Genomic DNA, 22,621 nt, shown 5'->3' on the forward strand with positions numbered 1-22,621 from the left:
TCAAAACAACTGTTTTTAAAAATCATTTCAAAATAAGATACCGGTAAATCAATAATTAAATAGAAATTGGAAAACACCATATGGATTGAGACATGGTAGGTTTATTTTACTGTAACATAAAAAGAAAATAGTGCGTCACAGTGGACAGAATTTTTCAAACCATCATTACAGTCCAATCCGTGAAAACACTTGTGTCCGAATTCCTTCCTTACTCAATACATAGTGCACTACATAGTTCGGTCGCCATTTTGTAGTGCTGTCTGAATCTACAAATCCCAAATCGAGTGCCCTGGAAATTTCCCAGAAGTCTTTGTGAAAAACCAGTGTTTGTCGATGCTCAGTAGTTCGGCGAATATAGACCACAATGTATTACGTCTGAACAATTTTGCCCAAAAAATGTATTAAAACGTATTCTTTAAATAAGTCATCAACGTTTTTATCTTTAAAAGAAAGTGGACTCATAAATAATCATCGCAAAACGCTCATATTAATTAGATTTTAACTTAGTGAAATCGATTACGTCATATCCACCGTTTCAAAAAAGTAATAAGCATTGTGTCCGAATTGCTTTTAAAATTCCGGGCACCTGAAGCACAATCTAGTTTTATAGTAGTTAGGGGTTAGGGTGGGAATTCGGACACAGCATTAGAATTTTGCAAAGATGTGTGACCATAAAGCATGGTAGGACGTTCTAATAATGTTCACTTTGGATTATTTCTGTATGGACAAAAAAACAGTGGCCTAAATTTTATGAAACTAAAATATGAATGGATTTGCCATTCATTCTTGTTTACTTGTTTGTTTCTGCACATATTTAATTTACACTTGATTATCTTGTAAGAAATACAAGAAATCTGTAAAACTTTACCTACAATTTTCAGAAGACAGGTATTTATCTCTGAGCCACACTGGTTAAATTTTTAGATAAAGATGTCCTGGATTGATTTTAGATCAATGAATCAGATCAAATCAAATCATTTAAAATGAACAAAATTCTAAAGGGAATTGAATCGGCAACCACAAATAGCCAATCCTTGTTACACTCGTAACACTCCAAAGAATTACATAACACCACCAGACATTTAGTGTTATTTATGTAACTTACACAAAGTAAACAAAACATGTCTAATCATACCACACAAAAAATCTGTTTTCCCCCAAATTCTTTTATTGAATCAAATTACATTAAACCAAAAAGTTTGCTGATAATGAACCATCTTTACAGTTTAAACAAAAATGTATCCATGATTCTCAAACAACTTCATCATTTCATAAGTCATCTGAAACAGCAAATTTTCAATGCTCTTAACAAATTAATCAAATTGAATTCAGTAACAAGAAAATAAAATCAATACAGGATGATTTGTTTGAATTTAAAATAAAAAACGCCACGAGAAAGAGGCAAAACTAAAACTATAACGTAAAAATTGTTACAAGAAGAAAAACTGATGCCTTGTTGGTAATAGCTGTGATTGGAAGTTAATTTCTTTATTATCTTAAAACATTTTATAATGTCATAAAAAGTCAGAAAGTAAAAATTGAAACAGTGGAAACAAGCATTCTCCAAAGACTGTAAAAAATAAGGATACAATATTTCTTTAATGTTCACATTTCTATGGACAAATGTTGTAGCTGAACAACAAAACAAAAATGTATTTAATTATTTTGTTCTTCAATGAAACAATACCAGTTTTGTTGAGTATAAAAAAGTTTTGTGGAACCAATTGTTCATTCAATTGGCAGCAAGTCTCCTCTGGTTTGGAAAATGGGTGAAATTAATATAATTAAAAGGACAAAGTACACATTTTTGTTCAAGTTGTACATCTGTCAGCTATAAATGGCCCTGTATACTCAGTTTTGGCCCAGGTTTTTCAAATATTTCACATCTAAAGGCCTAACAATCTGCCGTGGACTTGATCACGGCATGTACTTCTTTCCTTTCAACCTAGGTATAATGTGCAGATCTCTGACATCATTGTGTTGAAGCAGCCAACACAAATAGCGCTCTGTGCCCATTCCCCATCCACTGGTGAGAAGGGGCTTCACTTGGCGCATGTCAATGTACCACTTGTAAGACTCTTCTGGCACTTTGTGGTGCACAAGGGCCTCTTGAACCATCTCTCGTGTGGAATGGCGTTCCCCGAGACCCACAGTCTCTCCCAGTCCCAGCAAAAGGTCAGCAGCCTTTGCTTTGTGCCTCTTGGTTCCCTCCACATATGCTTGGTAGAAGGGAACTCCTAAGTGGTCCATCTCAGTCAGCCAAACAGCACCACCATACTTCTCAATCAAAACCCGTTCTCCTTTGCGTGTCAGCTTTCTACCAAATTCTGGCTGGCCGTCTTGTACCCACTCTAGGCAGTCAGCAGAAGGCATCATGGGAATGGCCTGATCCAGAGGAATCCTTGGGAGGGCACTGTTTCCCTGCAGTTTGCTAAGCAGAGCAGTGACATGTGTGAGGGTGCCAGCAGAGCTCAGGATTAGATCTGAGTGTTTCTTTAACATTGATCTAGTTAAATGGCCCAAGTAACCTTCTGCAACAGAAATTGCATCGTCCATGTCACCCAGCAGTTCACATTCAACATGGTAAAACTGGTTCAGGTGTGTGGCATCTGGATCCTCCCCTCTGAAGCTGGGAGATATGTAGTAAGTGCCTGCGAGGTCTTCCTGGAAGCGAAGGAAGTATTCAAGTACAAACTGCATGGAGTCAGCCAGGTAGACGTCCTGTCCCAGCAGGCTAACAGACACTGGTTCTGAGTCAGATCCAAGGCCCATTGGAGAAGAAATGGTGTCTGTTGTAAGTGGGGTCAGAGCATAAGCAAACTGGCAGGAACTGTGGAAATATTCCACGGTGCTGTGAAACAGGGTGTTCTGAATCTGGAACAGGTTGCGATACCACTGGCTGCTGATTGCAAATGTGGGGTGAGATTGAGGGTCCTCCCATGAGCGAGGTGGCTTGCACTGCACAAGTTTTGAGTAGATGTTTTGGAGCGTTTTACCTTCAGCTGGTGGACCATCAATTGATGATACAAATCCAGGGTAGCTTTGAAAGCATTCTGGTTGTATCTCAACAGGTTTACAGCCTTCTGGTAAGGGCAACAGAGGGATCAACTTGACATGAGCATGGTCAACCTGAAAGCCCTCAAAGATCATTGCAACAGCCTGGGCTTTCATTCCTTCTTCAAGTAGTTTTGCAACTTTATAAGTGGCCAGGATCAGTGCTGTGTAGTCGGGTTCATTCAGCTTGAAGACATCACTGGGCAGTGCTTTACGTGGCACCACAACAGTTACTCCTGGTCTATTTGGGTATGGTGTGAGAAAAGCGACATGCTCACTGTCTTCCCACACACGCCACTGCTGCTCTTCTCCCCGTATAATACGGCTGAACAGGTTATCATCTGAAGAATCACCAAAATAGTCAAAGCAAAATGGCACCTCTGGTGTTGGCAGTGCACTCCTGATCTGGGATTGAACCTGGGTCAGTGCTTCATCCTCCCACCGCGGCCCATCTTTTGATGTACAGTAACCAGTGTAGTGATGATGGAATTCCTCCTCCGCCCCAAGACGAGGCTTCCATGTTGGCTCCAAACCATGAAGTGGGAGTAATCTGATTTGAACTGGTTGGTCAGGGATTGGGTTGCAAACCAAGGCACAACGCTGTACTCCCAGTCGCTCACACAACAAGTTTGACACAGCTTTCGCTCCATGTAACATAGAAATAAAATCAAGTGTAGGCAACTGGAAGAGGCTGGATGCACCAGTATGAGCTTTTCTGGTTAGAATTGCTGATCCAGGAGTCCAGGGTTTAGGATCTAGGTAAGCTTCTAGCTTGTCTGTTTTCCAGATTACATTGGAGAAACTCCCTACAGGCCTAATGATCTCTGCCCGTGAGACACCACCAGACATTGAGGCCACAAACATAACACCAGCATTTGTTTCAATGACTGCTTCACCTTTGGTGTCCACAGCGATGAATCCTGCACATGTTCCATTCAGGTCCTCTGCCATCACTTCCCTGCAGGCTTGCCTAAGACTGTAGCCTTTGTTGTGATACAGACTGGCTACCTTTTGTGCCACTGTGTTCTTGAGGAAAACATCTCCATCTCCAGAGCAGGTAATAGCCACTTTTTCATCAGCATATATCCCTGCCCCTACCACTGCTGTGTCACCAACCCTGCCTTTCAGCTTTCCTACCAATCCACCAGTTGAGGATGCAGCAGCCAATCGCTTTAGAGAATCCAAGGCCACAGCTCCTACAGTCTGAGGGTGACTGCCTTTTGAGCTGTTTCCACCAGCGAGTTTCAAAAACAACTCTTTCTGTCGTATATCAGTGTGGAAATACTCTGGCCCAACATGCTTCTCTTTTCCTTCCAAACCTTGGAGAAAATCTTCAGCCCCCTGCCCGACAATCAGTGCATGTGGACTTTTATCCATTACAGCCCTGGCTGCTTTTATTGGGTTCTTTATACTTTTCACACATGCGACAGATCCCACCCTCTTTGTGCTGCCATCAACAATGGTTGCTTCCAATTCATTCACACCATTCTTGTTAAAAACAGAACCTTTTCCTGCATTGAACAGGAAGCAGTCTTCCAAAGCTTCCACAGACCTCTGAACTGCATTCAAACTGCTGCCACCTTGTTGAAGCACTTGAGACCCAAGGGTTAAGGCAGTTTGTAAAGCGAACTCAATGATATCCGCCACTTTATTGTTAAGCATCATGTCCTCTCCAGCGCCACCATGAATCACCAGAGTGTTGTTTGACCTCATGCCTGTGGGAGTTTCAGCAATGGTTTCACTTTGGTCTGAAGATCCTGAACAAGTGATCTTCTGATCTTTCTGACCCTGATGGAAAAGACACTCCAGGGCTTGCATTTGGCTTGCAATGGCGTATCGAACAGCTAAAAGCATCACCGACTTCAGATTTATCTTGAGGTTTTCTTGAAGTTTTTCTAAAACTAGAGCAAAGCTCCCTTTTCCATTAAGCATAATGCGCACCTTGTCTCTCTTCCCCAGGTAGGTCACAGCCAATTGATCTTGAGAATAAACATTTCCAACTCCACATTCAATGCCCTCCATAAAATCTATACCCGTGAGGTACACTGATGGACATCCAAAAGGATCCAGAAACTTCTTCATTGGATTGTCAGGCGGTAAAGATCGACGGAGGGCAGCCACATGGGGACCAACGCCCTGGCCGGTCTTGGTGTTTCTGATGAGGTTCTTGTGCTCCATAAATGCAGCATGGAACAACTCCAACAGGTCAGTAGTGTACTTGATTGTGCCATCTGGACTGATGTGAGATGCTAAGATACCTGCTAACTTACGTGAGTGCATAGTGACAGAATAGGTAGGATCACATCGACCGTGTTTGTAGTGCCTCATGTGGGTAGGAGTGACAAATATGTGACAGTTAGCAGCCTCACCAAGTATCTGACGCAGGGTGAGCTGCAATGAGAAGTTTATCCAAGCATCATAGAGCCCTCTCTGCCCTCTGAGAGTTGAAAAGACATCAGGATAAGAGGAAAAATCAAATGTGAGAACTGGATGGGTTTTTGTTAATTCGGGGTTTTGCAGGAGAGCGCATGTTGATTTCAGTGGAAATTTTAAGGCAGACGGGCAAACAGAATTACCACTAGTCATGTTTTCTATGTCATTTTGGACATGGTTTAAATCAACACTCTCAGACAGGTGGTACACACGTTCAGTCACAAGAGTAGCCACCATCCCATCCACAGCACTGTGCTCGAACACCATCCCAGCTGTGCAGTCTTTGAACACCACAAGGTTCAGGATCTGCAAAAATTATCAGAAAAACCAAAACGTTTTTTAGTGTAGTTTCAGTTCAAAAATATGTATTTCAGACATGTGTGTATGTAGAACAGCAAAATAAGACAAAATGATATAAACAACAATAATCAAAAGGGAGTGAGAAATAGAAAAATCTTGTTAATACTCATCCCTGTACCTTATGTCATTATATTCCTAAACCCAGTACTCCCACTATCAAAGTTCAGTGACCTAGGTTAGAGTAGATTCAGTTCAAGTTGCACATGTACACAGGTAATTCTCATTTCCAAAAACACGCAAATGAATAACATAATTTCGTTTTATGGGCATGCAAATTTACAAATGCTAATGTTCTGTTTTTTTTGTATATGTACATATTTATCAATAATCCTATATCTGTATTTATACTTAAACTATTTTATGTTTAGACATTGTTTCAAGCCATTACTGGTTCTGTTCCACAGGTTTACTTTACATATTGAAACACAAAACTTTTTTTTGTTTGCAAGTGCTTTGATCATGAGAAACTCATTTCTTTCCCTAAGATTGTATTTTTCCTCTCTTTTAATAAATGATCTTTGGATATTTGTCAGTAATAAATTGTTTTCTGCCTTGAATATTATTTGAGTTTTACAATACTTAACTCATTTACCCACTGACATGTGGTGTGCCACAAGGTTCGGTCCTTGGCCCCACACTTTTTAACCTCTACATGCTACCGCTAGGGGATGTCATCAGGAGACATGGCATAAACTTTCATAGTTATGCTGATGACACCCAGTTATATGTGGCTGTGTCTCCTGATGACATGGGACCCATTGATGACCTTTTAAGTTGTGTTTTAGATATTGAAACATGGATGGGAGAGAACTTCTTAAAGCTCAATCAAGAGAAAACTGACATTTTAATTGTTGGTCCTGAAGCTGAGAGAGAAAGGGTCCAATCCTATTTATCAACTTTTAATCTGAATGTGTGCAATAAAGTAAAAAACCTCGGTGTGATTTTAGATGCAGATCTTAACTTTGAAGCACACGCAAACCAAGTTACAAAGACTGCATTTTATCATCTTAGAAATATTGCCCGAGTGAGACCCTTTCTCTCACAAGCCAGTGCTGAAATATTAATCCATGCTTTTATAACATCTAGGATAGACTATTGTAATGCTCTTCTTTCTGGTGCTAAGAGAAATACTGTAAACCGGCTGCAGCTTGTTCAAAACTCAGCTGCACGCCTTTTAACCAGGACCAGAAAGAAGGAGCACATTACTCCAATTTTGAAGTCTTTGCACTGGCTCCCTGTCAGCTTTAGGATCGATTTTAAGGTTCTTTTATTAGTTTATAAAAGTTTACATGGAACTGGACCCTCATTTTTATCAGATTTACTTTTAGTCTATGACCCTCCCAGAGCCCTCAGGTCCACAGGTGCAGGTCTGCTAGTGGTCCCAAAGGTCAGAACTAAAACCCACGGCGAGGCCTCTTTTCAACACTGTGGACCTCGCCTGTGGAACAGCCTGCCTGAGGACGTGAGGGCTTCAGCCACTGTGGAGGTTTTTAAGAAAAAACTTAAGACACATCTTTTTAGTAAAGCTTTTACATAGTTTTTACTTGTCCACATGTTTTTATTTGATTTTATAAAATTTTAACAGCTAATTTTATTTGTTGTTATTTTAAAGGAGGGATGTGTATGTGTTGGGTTTTTGTGTGTTTTTATTAATTCATTTATTTTATTATTATTTGCATTTATTTTTATTTTTATTATTATTACATTCTTTTTACTTTGTTTATTATTTTAACTAATATATATATTTTTTTATCTTATTTGTTTTATTTTTATTTTTTTTCCTTTGGTAAGCACTTTGAGATGCTATGATGCATGAAAAGCACTATATAAATAAAGTTGAATTTGAATTTTCTAGGTCATAAAATTTGAGTAATTTTGATTTTATGAATTATTGTTTGTGTGCTTGAGGTAACTGACTTTGAGTATCATTAATATTGCTCTCTTTTGTTTTATTGAAAGCAAATGTAATATTGTTTTATAGTTGTACCCCCAAACCTCTACACAATAAGAGAAATACAGTAAGACCAATGAACAGTGAAAAATGTATAGTGATTTGTGGTCCAGAATCAGTTTTGCTTTATTTAAAGCTGAGATACTTATGGACAATTTAGTTTGTAAATACCTAATTTGTGCTTTCCAGGTCAATTTTTTAAATCAATTATAACCCCAAGAAATGTATTTACATAAATTCTCTCAAGTTTACCCCTGATTTATGTGCATGTCAATTGTTGCTCATTCAAATGAATGTGAAGGTGTGTCCAACTTTTGGTCTGTACTGCACATCAAACTATAACTTCCATTTTTCCATCTCCTTTTCCACAATTTTTATGAGTTGCTGCAAATCCTCTCAATCACAGAAAAAATTTGTGTTATCAGCGAATAAAACTAACTGTAATGTCTTGGAAAACTTTAAATAAATCATTTATATACAAGATAAATAATAGTGGTCCCAGAACCGACCCTGGAGGGACACCTCAAACAATGTCCAAACATTGGGAACAACCACTTCACATTTACAAACTGCTTTCTGTTGCTTAAACTGCTTCTGAACCAGTCCAACACTACCCCCCTAATGCCATTCGTTCATTCATCTTCTTCCCTTTCGGGACTAAACGGCCTTCGCCACTTGTGGGCGAAGGCAGATGACACCCTTGAAAGGGTCGCCAGTCTGTCGCAGACCCTAATGCCATTTTGTTCCAATTTATTTATTAATATGCAGTGGTTAATTGTGTCAAAAGCTTTTTAAATCAATAAATTTAGCCGTTTCTATTTAGTTTTACCTTTATTTTTACTTTTTTTTTACACTTACAGTGTTTACAGTGTTTACAGTGTTTCAGTGGGTAATTGACTGTACATACAAACTGGAACCAGTGAGTGTAAAAATTACCTATAAAAAAAAAAAGACTCACTTCCTACTTTAATTAAAATATGTCAATTCAGTTGCCTTTTTCACAATACAAATGCCGCAATGTTGGAGCTAGATAACATCAGTGAGCAGTGATTGTTTGAGTCGGTCTGAGTCAACATTTCTATGATAATCACTCTCACCAACCAGGTGTGACCTCTAGATAATCTGTCAATCAAAGATTTCGAACTTCAATATGAGAGGCCATGCTTTTATTGAGGCGTCTGATTGGTCAGTTTATAATTTAAATAACTTGCACAAAAATATATATATATATATATTTATAAAATAACTTTTTTTTTAGCTACTTTTTTCAATAGCTATTCTCAATAGAAGTTTTATGGGATTTTGGGGGTGTCACTTATACCAGTTCTCATGTAAAGTCAATGGTTATGAGTAATACTTTTGAGGTTCTTTAGACAGTCTGCAGAATATGTTTTAAATTCTCTGAAAAAACACTTGATGTAAAAAATTTCACGCTTGCATAACCATAAACATTTTAACTGCTTAGTTTTTATAGATAAAACTAAATGAACATCTAATGTAAGCTTGGATTCTAAGTTCAGTAGAGTTGTATTTTCCAAGGCACTTTCAGTATTGTCTTGTTTTTTTTTCTGTACTCTCTTTATAGTTACCACCAGAGAATTCATTTCTAAAATACCTTGTCATAGTATCTCAGGAATGGTCTTCCTCCTCCTCCCCCCAGTCGTACTGCATTGAGAACATCAGCCAGTTCCGAAGGCGTATCACAGTCTTCCAGGCAGAGTATGAGCACTGCACTCTCCATTAGCTCCAGAGAAGCCAGTGCTTCTCCCCCGTGCTCTAGCATCTCCTCCCTGACGGCAGCCCAGGATTTGCGCTCCAGGGCTGAAAGGGTGCAAACCACAGAGGGATCATTCTGCTCCCCAGCTCTGGGCTGATCCATCACCTGAGCCAACTGGGTGTAGATCTCTGTGAATGATTTTGCAGAGACTGGACCACCAGCGCTGGGACGGCGCAGGATGTCAACAGGAAACGCTCCCCCAGCACAGGTGATGACTGCATGAAGGCTGTCAGGGTAGACCTGCCAATAAGAGAACACAGACTCTGAGAAAACTCTTTAGTGAAATGGGACACGGAGATGGCTTGAACGAAAGGTTCACCCATGTAGTTCTGTTCAAACATTTTTGGTGAAACTTCGAAACCCAGTTGTCTCACCTTGATTTCATCCTGTTCTCTTCCTGGAATACGGCTGGCAGCGAACACCTCAGACTGCTGAGTGTGCTCCACAGGGGCATCGCCCTCCAGTAAGAGAGGCTCACTGTACAGTTTTGCTGCTGCCCAGAGCAGAGCTGCTGACCTGGCCAGCTGTGTGCACCCCTTTAATTTGGATGGAAGCAGAACAACTGGAAGAGCTGTTGAAGTGGGTAGGGGGTCGGCGCAGGACAGCAAGCCTCTTTTGAACTGTTGTGTCACCCAGTTCTCTTGGCCCACAGCAACCGTGGCGAGTTTCTTCTGGGCTTCTTCCAGGACTCCCCTCTGTTGCCTCAAGGTGCTCTTGAACTCCCCGTAAAGTTCAGAACTGAAAGTAAGCTGCAGAACACGGCTTACTTCCTGCAAAGTGACATCCAACTTCGGAATAGGGAAGTTGAGAAGTGACATCCTGGTGGAATAGAGAAGGCTGCAAAAAGAGCAGGAATGATATCAGGGGAGTTTGGGGTGATTCAACAGGACTTATGCAACCAAAGAGAAAAACACACATTCATAATGAAAAAGGTCTGTTTGAACATCTTTATGTCAATTACACAACAATATATGAATGTAACAGAGTAGAGTAATAGTTCAATTCAATTCAATTCAGTTTTATTTGAATAGCCCAAAATCACAACAACAGTCGTCTCAATGGCTTCGTAGCGAACTCTTAGTTCACAGTTTTACTGCACCGTTAGGTTTCCTAGGCACACAGGCTACTATCAAACCCTATAGAGAACCCCATTATGGCCTTGAACTCTGCCCCCCAGGATTAAAACCTTTTAGGTTACACAAAAATTTTATTTTAATCATTAGAGATTGCATCTCCAGTATACTTCACACAGGGATGGATCAGCAAAACGTTGATGTCAATTAGCCCTTTAACACTGGAGAAGTCACCAGCAACACCTAAACAACACACACTCTTTGAAGTAACACTTCAACCGTTTACGTAATTAGTGTAATTCCAACGGAATCTGACGCATCAGCTGATTTACGGTGATTGCATAACCAATTTACTAATGTAAAGAGTTGCATATAAGTGCAAAGCTATTTCTCTGCTTCAGAATCCACTCGAATTAGTTGTGTAAATGGTTGAAGAGTTACGGTAGTGGAAAGAATGTGAACATTGGAACTTAAGCTCCGGTGTTAAAGAGTTAAAGTCTGTTACCTTGGACAAGAACAACATGCTTACAACTCACTACTACTTCCTCCAGAGTGGAACTGGAGTGGGTAAGAGCCTTTCTCAAAATGAACGCAACAAAATCTAATATGACTATCTAATATTGATGTACAAACATGCAGAAAGGCTGGTTACTAAGAAACATTGTAAAATACGTTTTGCAGGAAAGCCATCAAACTTGGTACACATTTTCTTAAGCCCAAAACAAACAAAAAACATGATGGTTGCCACGGGCCAATCACCTGTACATGTCGTTTTTCAATAGAAAATGTAAAGAATTTTATTTGTAATGGCATTAGGAGTAGTTACTATGTGTCAAAGTGATTCTAAACAGACCCTTAACAGTTGGATGACACAACATGGTTTTCATGTTGGTCTCTAATGTTCAGGCAATTAAGTCTAATAATTTTTCATTATAATTACCTAAAATTTAACCAAGTACTCAAAAATTCCCAAGTGCCCTTGTTTCAACCAAGGCTGCTGAATCGTTTTACAATTTTAAGATTCAACACCCCAAACTCTACAGGCAGAACAAAGTAAGTTGTAAATGGTTTTAATTGACCCATTATCAAACTTTGATTTCCAGCTTTTCCCCAAAAAAAGCACCTGCTTGTGGTACACACACATATTTTTGAAATGTATTATTTATTCTGTGACATGTGTCTCTTTCACATGACATCCAACCTTATTCACATGAGTGGAGCCACTAAGTCAATTTACTCCATCTAACTGATTAATGGTTTGGAAAAGGCCAACACAGATCTCTTTGTGCGTTAAAGTGATGAACATGATTGGAATGTATGCAGACTTCACGTCCATGTGAGACAATACCCCCTGCACAGAGTGGCCACACCAACCTGCGTAATGAGCGGTAATCAGGCCCAGCAGCTCACACGTGAAAGCACTTAGTCTCTTTTTAGAGCTGAAGTTATTTTTCTATTGGTGGTTGTCAGGGATGCATGACAGGGAAATTAGATTTCTGCTCATCTGTGCCATCAGTTCAAATATTCAACACAATGCTGACTGTCTGCAAACAGTTAGAAATGTTGGTCTGGCTGATGGGCTTTAGTCATGATAAAAAATACTACAATCTTACCCATGTTACTCAAAGACATTATTGTTTGTTCTTGGTAAAAGGGTAAATGACAAATACTTATTAAACAGTTATTATGTAGTCACTTTTAATCACCATGAACTCCCTATTACTTATATACTTATATATCTACATTGATTGAAGCTCAAAGTGCTGTACAGTCACAAGTCCCATTCACCCATGAACACACACAAATCCACACACACACAGATGGCAGGCACACTGTCATGGAAGGTGCTAACCACCAGGAACAATATGGAGTTCAGTGTTTTGCTCAAGGACACTTTGAAACTTGAGCAGGCAAAGCAGGAACCGAACATGCGATCAGAGGTCAATTGCTCTACTTCTGCATCACAGCCAACCAAAACATCAGATTTAAGAACATACCTCTAAAATATGCAATAGACAAACAAACAAAGCTGTATTTATTTCTGCTTGGCAAGCAGATCAAGATCACCTCAATTCATGAGCGAACACATTTACCCATGACCGCCAGTAGGATAATTGCTTGTTTGCTGACTTCTGGTTAAGATTTCTGTTTCCTACCAAAATCAACAAAGACTTTACAGCAGAGATTGTTGCTTTTCACGAGCGCTAAACATTTAAAGAAATAACCTTTTGGCAAATTTTCACAATCTCCAGATGTCAAACTTAGTCAGCTGTCCTTTCTTTCAAATTACTTTAACAACAACAACCAAACCATGTAATTTCCAGTGTATCATAAGACATCATCTTACCTAACTCTAGAATTTCTCCAAGATCTGAAGCGCTGGCGGAGTGGATGAAGACACAGTGGGAGGAAAACTTAGGGGGGATGGCAAAAAAACATGAGCTGTTCCATAATGAAGAAGCAGTGATTCCAATTATGCTGCCCAGTTTTGTCACCACTTCCTCCCGTCCGCCAACCAATGTCTCCTCTTTTTCCCTCTAATCCTGTCAAGCACTTATCTATTTGTTCCATCAAAAAATCGGAAAAGGACAAAAGGAGGAACACAATTCTAAGAGAGAAATCAAGAGGCCTCAATTTACTCCTTGTTTTCAGTTTAGAAATGAGGATTGTTTGGTTCCAGTTTAATTCTAGATTTGTTGTCAGCTCACCAAAAATGTTTGAACAGAACTATATGGGGGGGGGACCTTTCATTCGTTGACATTGTCTCTGATGCTTGTTCGTGCAACTTAGCTATCTGTGAGATAGTTGACTGCATTCATGTATGTAGAAATACTTGAAATTATCTGAAGTTCAAATCAATGGAAGTTTTTTTTTAAAGGGGATTTGAATCCCTTTTTAAAGTGATGTTGTTGCTGTTGTCAGATAAACAGCAAACATGCTGCCACCTTCACCCAAAGTCACTTATGTGGTTCATAGTGAAAGGCCAGAATAAAAGAAAATAATCCTCTAAGAATTCTATTCATCAAGGAAAACGTGCCTTTTTTCCAGTATCATCAAAATGGTCAAAATTTAATTGTTATTTTTTTTAATTCAAAATCAGGCCTAAACAACACAAGATTTCAAGTCTATCCTGTTTTAAGCAACATTTATAAAAAAAATTTAGAATAATTTAATTATTTTCGCTTCATTCTATTCTGAACTGAGGAGATCTTTTTCAACAGATCAACTCTACAAAGCTGCTGTCATGTGAATGGTTCTTTGGGCATTAGCGTCACATGCCAGCTGAAAGAAATGGTTAATAAAGTAAATAAAATCAACTGGAAGTCCAGTGTGTTTCGAGGAAATCAGGAAATATTTTATTTAGGAAGGGCAAAATGTAGTCGGCAGCAAAATAATTCTAATAGTTTGTGGATGTTGCAGTCATAACGGAAAATCACATCATGAAGAACTGGTTCATTGTTTATGATTAAATTGATCCTGTAGAAATATTTTTAAAGCTTGTGTGTCTTAAACGTCGACACAAAACTAAAATGTTGTCTTTTCTTCTTTAAAGATGGAAATTTCTCCACTTCAGATTTTCCTTTTTATGTCTTAGAACAAGTTTTAATTATTATTATTAAATAAATCTGCATCTTATAATAATATAATTGTTACTTTATTTATCCCACAAAGGGGAAATTCTTTTCTGCATTTGACCCATCCCCTGGGGGAGTGGTGAGCTGTAGTTGAACTGCACTCCAGAGGCCTAAGGACCCCCACTGAGTGATGTTAAGTGCTTGCCATTGATGTGGTAATTGCCCCCAGTGCCATTGCTAAATCCCCTCTGGGATTTGAACCCTGGATCCCTCCATGGTAGCCTTTCACCTTACCAACCGAGCTACCCAGCCATAAATCAAATAATGTATTCCTGTAATAAGGCGACTGCTTGAGATGAATGGCAGAATCTAACCATGAAGATGGTTTGAAGGAGGGTCTAAGGGCAGGGATGCCAGTTCAGTTTAGTCTGTTTAATGAAAGTTTAGTATTATCCTATTGAATTCTATGCACTTATGATCCTTTTTGATTGTATGTTTACCTTACAATTACCGGTACGAAGCCCACTGAGACAACTGTTGTTGTGAATTTGGGCTATATAAATAAAAATGAATTGAATTGAAGATCTCAATCTAAATTCTTTTAGATCAAACAAGCAGCTTCTATGAACCTCTGGCAAGGAGGATGGAAAGAACACTTCAAAACCATCTGTCTGTGAATGAATTAATCCATTATCTATTCCGGCTTGGTGCAGATTAAGGCCATGAAGCTCACAGCATACTCAAGCTATCATTGGTCAAGGCAGGGTACCAGTGTGGATCTGGTAACCTGCCCATAGACAGACAGCTACATATACTCCTAATGCAGAATTCAAAGTGTCTGATGAACTTATAAAACTGTGGACAGTGAGAGAAAGCCAGAAGAGCTGCAGCAAAATAGAAACATGCATGCACTGGGAGAACCTGCAAATGACAAACTCAACAAGATGAGTTGGGATTTGAACCATAGCCTCTCCTCGTGAGGCTAAAGTGTTGTCCATTGCATCTTGTGCACATCCAGAGTTCAACTCAGTGCAGTGCAGATCTTGTATTGTCATGAGATGGTACCCATAAAGAAAATATCGAAAGGTTTCATTCTATCAGGCTTCAAAAAAAGATCAAGACTGTTCATCATTTCAGCCAGGTCTACTTTTATGTTTTTCGGCCTAAAATTCAGAATCTGATTTGAAGGTTGTTACACTGACAGGTACTCTTCAAATGCACCAAAAGTGATCATCAATTATTTGGTATGGGAAAAAATATTCCATTTAAAATAGCTGTGGAAATCACATGCACTAAAGTTTGTGTGAAATTTTAACCCAGACCCCCAAGTAGAAGATAAAAAATGAAATCAAATTAAACGTTTCCAACTCCTGTTACTAAAAGTACTTTACATAAACACACACAAAACACGACATCAGACAAATATTTTGTATAAAACCCATTAATGCCTATTACCTGTCAGGTACCCATTCATTACATTTTGATCTAGAAATTTACTGCACATTCGGCTGATTAAAAACTCCCTTTATGATGATCATCATAGATATTAATAGATATTCCTAAATGTGTCTTTGAATATTTTTTTACTCACCGTAAGACCTGCAGACAAAAGAGATGCAAACTTTCAGAGAAAAATCAGCAGAAATATCGTCAATTTTCACAGATGAAAAGAAAGAGCAGATGTGTTCCTTATATTGACTGGATTCATGATCATTTGCATACACGCCTCATCACTGTTGACACATAATCTTTCCTTGATTTTTCAGGACAGAAAGGTCATGACCTGATGTTAGGTTTTAGCCAAAAAAGGAGTTAAAAATTGCTGCTTCATTCTGGGAATTCCAGGGCCACGAGTTGTAATTGTCAGATGATGGACCTTTTGCAATCACTCACCTCAGAACGAAAGTTTCTGGGAGAGACACTTCCTTTTAAACAAGGGCATCACGTCAGCTTCTTCTTCTTCTTCTTCTTGTAACACTCGTTGATTCAGGATGACCTCCAGACTGATTGAGACATTTTTGGTAACTCAGTAAGGATGAATGTCTACTATCCCCGTGCTAGGGTTGCTCTCTTGTATTATACAGATGTACCGCTGGAAAATGGATATTTTCCACCTTATATCAGCTAAAGTTTTGCTTAAAATCAACATAGAAATATGAAGTATTATTTCCCAAATGGGAATTGTTGACCATTCTGACCACAACTGGATTTAGAAGTTAAAAAAAGGAATCTTGTAAGCCTGCAGTATGTTGGAAGTGACAGTGTGAGGGCTTTTCATTTATTCATTTATTCCTATAGAGGTGCACTTCACAAAATTGTTGACTTTGTGAGAAAATACCTTAAGGAAAATATCTATGGATGTTATGCTAAGTTGAGGTTAGGATCCTCCCAACATACAGAAATACAGCGTTTTGATCTTCTTCTTTCACTTTTTCCCATCAGCAAAACAACCTCTCTTTTGAGGAGGAGTTGCATGGTTAACTTGGCAATGTTTTATGCTGGATGCCATTCCTGATGCAACCCTCTCAATTTATCTTGGCTTGGGTCTGGCACAGAGGCAGAGAAGGTAATAGGGAGCAGCCTGGATTTGAGCCCTGGTTTCACGGATGGAAGGTGCCGCAAACCAGCACAAGCTAAACTGGCTCCTCACCAAATACAGCGTTTTGATGTGACATCATAAAGTCTTATCTTGATAGAGAGTGAGTAAGGAGATCAACGCATTTGACCCACAATACTTAATACTCCAATAATACTTTTGTCAGGAGGATCAAACCAAAACACCAGAATTTGTGAAAAAAGCAGTTAAGGATTATAGCAATTCTGGCATTGAGCATATCTAAACCATTTTGGTAATCATTACAGTGCTGAAGAAGGAGCAGCAAGGCACTGTCACACTGCACCACTTGGTCTAGACCAGAGTTCCTTTTCTCAGGATATCCACTTGTTTGAGCGGACAAATTGAGTGGATCAAATAGCAGACAGCAGGCCATAGGTGATTCACAATTTATTGAAAAAGAAAAAAACAATGTAAAATAACCCAGATTGGAGTTAAAGGCAAAAGACTGAGAGCAGGGCTGGATGAGCTGATCTCAAGTGAAGCAGACATAACAAGAATTATGACACAAAATTGACAAGGTACTTGAAATTTACAAAAATGTTAGCATTTAATTTCATTTTACAAGTTGCAAAATACCCCAAACTGTCCCGTTGGTGGCGCTGACATCGTTAAGCAAGCAAGTGCCATCCATCCATCTATTTCCTGAATCCATTCAATCCTTTTGGGGGTCATATGTTGCTGGAGCCTATCCCAGCTACTGTTGGTTAAAAGCATGGTACACACTGGATGGTTCACTGGTCGATTAAGGGGCCCAATGGGACCAATGGCTAAAGGCAAATTCTTGACATTTCAGTGGGTAAAAGAAGAGACACTTCTTGAGGCCTGTGAGGTGGTATTGTATGTTGTAGGAGACACACTTAATAAATTCATGGATCATTTTATATAGTTTGTTGTTTTTTACATTTTTATTTTGTTTGTGCAGTTTTGAACTTTGTTGTAAAATGTCAAAACTGTTTGTTCTTAATTTGTGTGATTTTTTTCAGTAAACAAAATGACAAAATACAGTATTCTGAATTGTGTTTTTGTACAGTTCAAGTATATTGTGAAATTAGCATCCATTATAATGAAAGAAAATTTGTACCAAAAAAGGGTTGTACTAAAACAAATGAATAAAAAGCCTCAAAAAACTATTTTGAAAGGTAAGTTATTACAGCAAATTGTAGAATAGTAGAAACGCTCAAAAATATCTCAAACTAATAAGGGCTTGATAGACTTTAAAGTGACCAAAAATGTTATTACACAATGTTACGGTAACAATGAAACCACTAAACATGTTTAATGTATTTTATATTTCTTATAAATTGAAACAGGAAATTGGTCCAAAAAGGGTTACTTTTTCTTCAAAATACAATGTTTATGACTAAAAACTGACAACAATGTCCTAATACTGTTCTTAAATATTTATGCATCTTTTCCACCAGATCTGACCATTCTTGTGTCTAGATTTAACCGCTCATCCTCACTGCTGTTTTTAGGTATAACCATAACGTAGGATTTGAGATTGGAGGCCCGTACCTAAATTGAGAACAAAAGAACTTGTATCTCTGCTTGCACTTGGACTTGTGTTATTCAGAGGGGGCTGTTCAGAGTTCAGCCCATGTGTGCAGACATTTTAAAATCACGAATGAAGATGACTGTAAAAGAAGCACATAGAATAAAAAAATACTGAGCTTGATGCGCAGGTTGCATTTTTTTCAGCTTTTAAAGGGGGATCTTTGTTAAAAAGCTCTTACTGTAAAAATACATATGTAGATGAAAGCTGTGGGTCTTGACCTCAAGGTACTTATAGGGAAGGAAATTATTCACAATGTTCTCTTTTTTTCTATGAATATCTTGACTCCGTGTCTTTATTTTCGTTTCCTTCTATGTTTACTGGATATAAAGATCCCCTGACGTCTTTTGCTTTTCTTCCATTCAGCAGTTTTTGTTTTACTCGTGATTCCAAAACTGAAACATCAAATGGATCAGTTTGAAAATTACTTCTGTCGCACAGGAGACCTGTCCAGTTCTTTTCACCTCACAGGGATTCTGAAGGGAACGGGTAAAATAAAGTAATAACACACTTGTTTCAAAGCCACTAGCTAGTCAAACTGAATAGTTTGAGTGCACTCATTCTGTAACTGAGTCACACCAGGGTTTGCTTGCAAGCAAAACGAGATCCTTGTTTTCAGGTCAACCAGAGTTCACTTGTTTGGTCCGCTCACCTTCACAGCAGACAGAAAGACTGAGAGCTTTGGAGGAAATGCTGGTTTGAACCAAACATTTCAGTGTGAAAGTGACCTCGGGCTTGGCCTGCATGACTCAAATAAAAAAAAAAAGCTATCAAACTTTTACATTTTTAAATCAAACTGGTGGAAAATTTGCACTGTTCAATACTTTCCAATATGGAGTGTACTTTTTTCCCTTTTGAGTAAAAAAAACCTTGAGATTTGTTTTCGTCCAGTCTTCTTTTTGGTCCAATATAGTGAGCAATGTTAAAAAAGTCTTTTTTTCTTGTCTATTTGTTACATTTATGTAATTTTCATTCTAATACATCCTAAGCTTACTCAAAGACAACACAAAAGTGTTTAAAAAGTTAGTTGTGATTATTTACCTTTTTTGTGCTGAACCTAACTGGTTTGAATTTTGGTCAATGTTGTTCCACACTACAAAAGACGTGAGAATGAAGACTTCTGAAGAAGATTCATAAGCGTGACAAATCTGTGAGGTGAACAAGATGGCTGCCGTGGCTTCTGTCTGAATCCTTGGCCTCTCAGAATCTACTCAAAATCAACGTAATCCTTTTGAGATTATTACATAAAGCTGATACTCGGTTGACATCAGTGGTGGGACTGAGTATTGGAGATTCTAACAACATTGAGGTTGTATGGAACTTTAACATTTGCAATTGATCACGTTGGGGCTGCAGGCTTCTAGGCCTCGAGGCCTAAAAAACCTCCTCACTTTAATATTTCCTTGGTACATCTTGGTAAGAGTGAGTGAGAAATAATGCCTCCCAAACCAAGTAAAACATTGCTTGATGAGGATGCTATTGTGACCATGAGTACACTGAGCCATTTAATGGATCAGCAAAAGGAATTCTACAAAGAAATGCTACAACAGCAACAAGAGAACTTCAAGAGTTTTATTCAGATCATCATGGATGGAAATACAAAAAGGTTGGATGGTGTTATCAAAGAAGTCCATGAACTGAAAACAAGCCTACAATTCACCCAGGGCATTGTGGAAGAGGTGACATCTACATATAAAGGTACTGATGTAAAAATCAAAGCAATTGAAAATGACATTGCAAAGCTCAAGAAGGAAATGGAGGACTTGTTTCATAAGTTGGACTATCTTGAAAACCAGTCAAGGAGATCTAATCTTCTAATTGATGGGATCGCAGAAGAAAAAGGAGAAACCACTGGTGGATTAGAAATCAAGATCCAACAAATGCTGTCTGAGAAATTGGGTCTAGATGGCTCAAACATTGAAATTGAGAAAGTACATCGACTGGGAAAGTTTCAAGACGGACGAAGGCCTAGAAAGATTTTTGTCAAGCTTCTCAGGTTCAAGGACCGCCAGCGTATACTTTCCTCAACCAAAAAGTTAAAGGGAACAAGTATATATGTCAATGAAGACTTTTCAGATGTGGTGCAGCAGAGGAGAAGGGAATTGCTGCCCCAGCTGAAAGCAGCCAGAGAAAAAGGGGAAAGAGCTGAGTTAAGGTATGACAAACTTGTTATCTGGCCTGTAAATGAACAGAGGCAATAATCGGATTAAATGACCAAGAGAACTGTCTATTGTCATGTATGTTCAAAGTTTTGTATTAATGCAAATATGTTGTGTTTAGTTGCAAATGGGCCACAAAACAGGTATAGTTTTAGCACACTTAAATATATGTAGCTTGAGAAACAAGATTAATGAAATCACACAAATATGTTTGACTGAAAATATTCATGTCTTAGCCTTATCTGAAACACACCTAGATAGTACTTTTGAAAACTCAATGCTAAATGTTGATGGGTACAGATTATACAGAAGAGATAGGAATCAAAATGGTGGAGGAGTAGCATTTTATGTCAAGGAGAATATTGTTGCTACCCTAAAATCAGAGTTAATGAGCAGAGACATCGAAGTAATATGGTTGCAAATTAATCTTCCATTTAGTAAACCAACACTGGTCGGTTGTTGTTACAGACCACCTAGCTCCAATGCAGAATACTTACAAAAAATATGTGAAAATATGGAAATGGTCTCAAATAAATGTGGGGAAATGTTTCTTCTTGGGGACTTTAATATAGACTGGTTTTCAAAGAAAAGTTTTTTGTTTGAAAAGATCATTACAATGGCTAATACATGTAATCTTAAACAGGTCATGACACAACCAACTAGAATTGCTATGGATAATTCATCTAAATCAACCTGCATAGATCACATTTACACTAACGTTCCTGATTTATGCTCCCAGGCAGTTTCTATTGGAGTAGGGTGTTCTGATCATAATTTGATAGCCATTACAAAGCAAACAAAAATGCCTAAATCCGGTGGAAGAATCATGTATCGCAGATCCTATAAACATTTTAATCCCAATCTATTTATTGATGATATCAAAAGTTCGAATTGGTCTACAGTTGTGCAGGAAATTGATGTAAATGCTTCTTTGAACATTTTTATGGCAACGTTTGGAAAGATTGTTGAGAAACATGCTCCACTTCGTAAAAGAACGGTAAAAAGTAATAGTGCTCCATGGTTAGATGAGGAATTATTATCACTCATGAAGCGGAGAGACAACGCAAAAAAGGTGGCTTCCAACTCTAAACATGTAGAGGATTATACAAACTATCGCATATTAAGGAATAAAGTTACAAAATTAAACTTTTTGAAAAAAAAAGAATATTTTGGACAAAAAATTTGTGGTTCCATGAATGACAGTAAAAGATTGTGGAAAGTGTTACAAGAACTGATGTGCAAAAAAACAAAGACTTTTAATTTGAATATGGAAATTGGTGGCATTAGTGTCAGTAAACCATTTGATATTGCCAATCATTTGAATGACTTTTTTATTAACAAAGTTGAAAAGCTGAGATCCTCTATGGTAGCACAGGATATAAGCTCTCCTTGTCAAAATATTCAATTGACAATGGAAAATAAAGCTTGTTCCTTGGTGTTCGACACTGTTAGTGAGAATAATGTTCAAGATTTGCTTCTCTCATTACCTGACGATAAAACACCAAAACAGCTGTTCAGAGTTCAGCCCATGTGTGCAGACATTTTAAAATCACGAATGAAGATGACTGTAAAAGAAGCACATAGAATAAAAAAATACTGAGCTTGATGCGCAGGTTGCATTTTTTTCAGCTTTTAAAGGGGGATCTTTGTTAAAAAGCTCTTACTGTAAAAATACATATGTAGATGAAAGCTGTGGGTCTTGACCTCAAGGTACTTATAGGGAAGGAAATTATTCACAATGTTCTCTTTTTTTCTATGAATATCTTGACTCCGTGTCTTTATTTTCGTTTCCTTCTATGTTTACTGGATATAAAGATCCCCTGACGTCTTTTGCTTTTCTTCCATTCAGCAGTTTTTGTTTTACTCGTGATTCCAAAACTGAAACATCAAATGGATCAGTTTGAAAATTACTTCTGTCGCACAGGAGACCTGTCCAGTTCTTTTCACCTCACAGGGATTCTGAAGGGAACGGGTAAAATAAAGTAATAACACACTTGTTTCAAAGCCACTAGCTAGTCAAACTGAATAGTTTGAGTGCACTCATTCTGTAACTGAGTCACACCAGGGTTT

At 38.3% G+C, this 22,621-nt stretch overlaps 1 protein-coding gene across 2 annotated transcripts; it reads right to left on the reverse strand.

Moving 5' to 3' along the window:
- Window positions 1–1,150: 1,150 nt before the first annotated feature.
- LOC101165397 lies at window positions 1,151–15,926 on the reverse strand. 2 transcript variants are annotated; one of them, XM_023957725.1, is made up of 4 exons: window positions 15,815–15,926; window positions 9,950–10,412; window positions 9,414–9,815; window positions 1,151–5,793 (listed from the first exon to the last, which is right to left on the reverse strand). In XM_023957725.1, the coding sequence occupies exons 2-4, from the start codon at window positions 10,391–10,393 to the stop codon at window positions 1,918–1,920; spliced, it is 4,722 nt and encodes a 1,573-aa protein (XP_023813493.1). In that variant the 5' UTR covers window positions 10,394–10,412; window positions 15,815–15,926; the 3' UTR covers window positions 1,151–1,917. The 2 variants fall into 2 exon arrangements, with proteins under 2 accessions (XP_023813493.1, XP_023813494.1); XM_023957726.1 differs by lacking the exon at window positions 15,815–15,926 and adding an exon at window positions 12,996–13,107.
- Between the last annotated feature and the right edge of the window lie 6,695 nt (window positions 15,927–22,621).

The sequence above is a fragment of the Oryzias latipes genome, chromosome 8 (genome assembly GCF_002234675.1).
Source record: "Oryzias latipes chromosome 8, ASM223467v1".
NCBI classification, from domain to species: Eukaryota; Metazoa; Chordata; class Actinopteri; order Beloniformes; family Adrianichthyidae; genus Oryzias; species Oryzias latipes.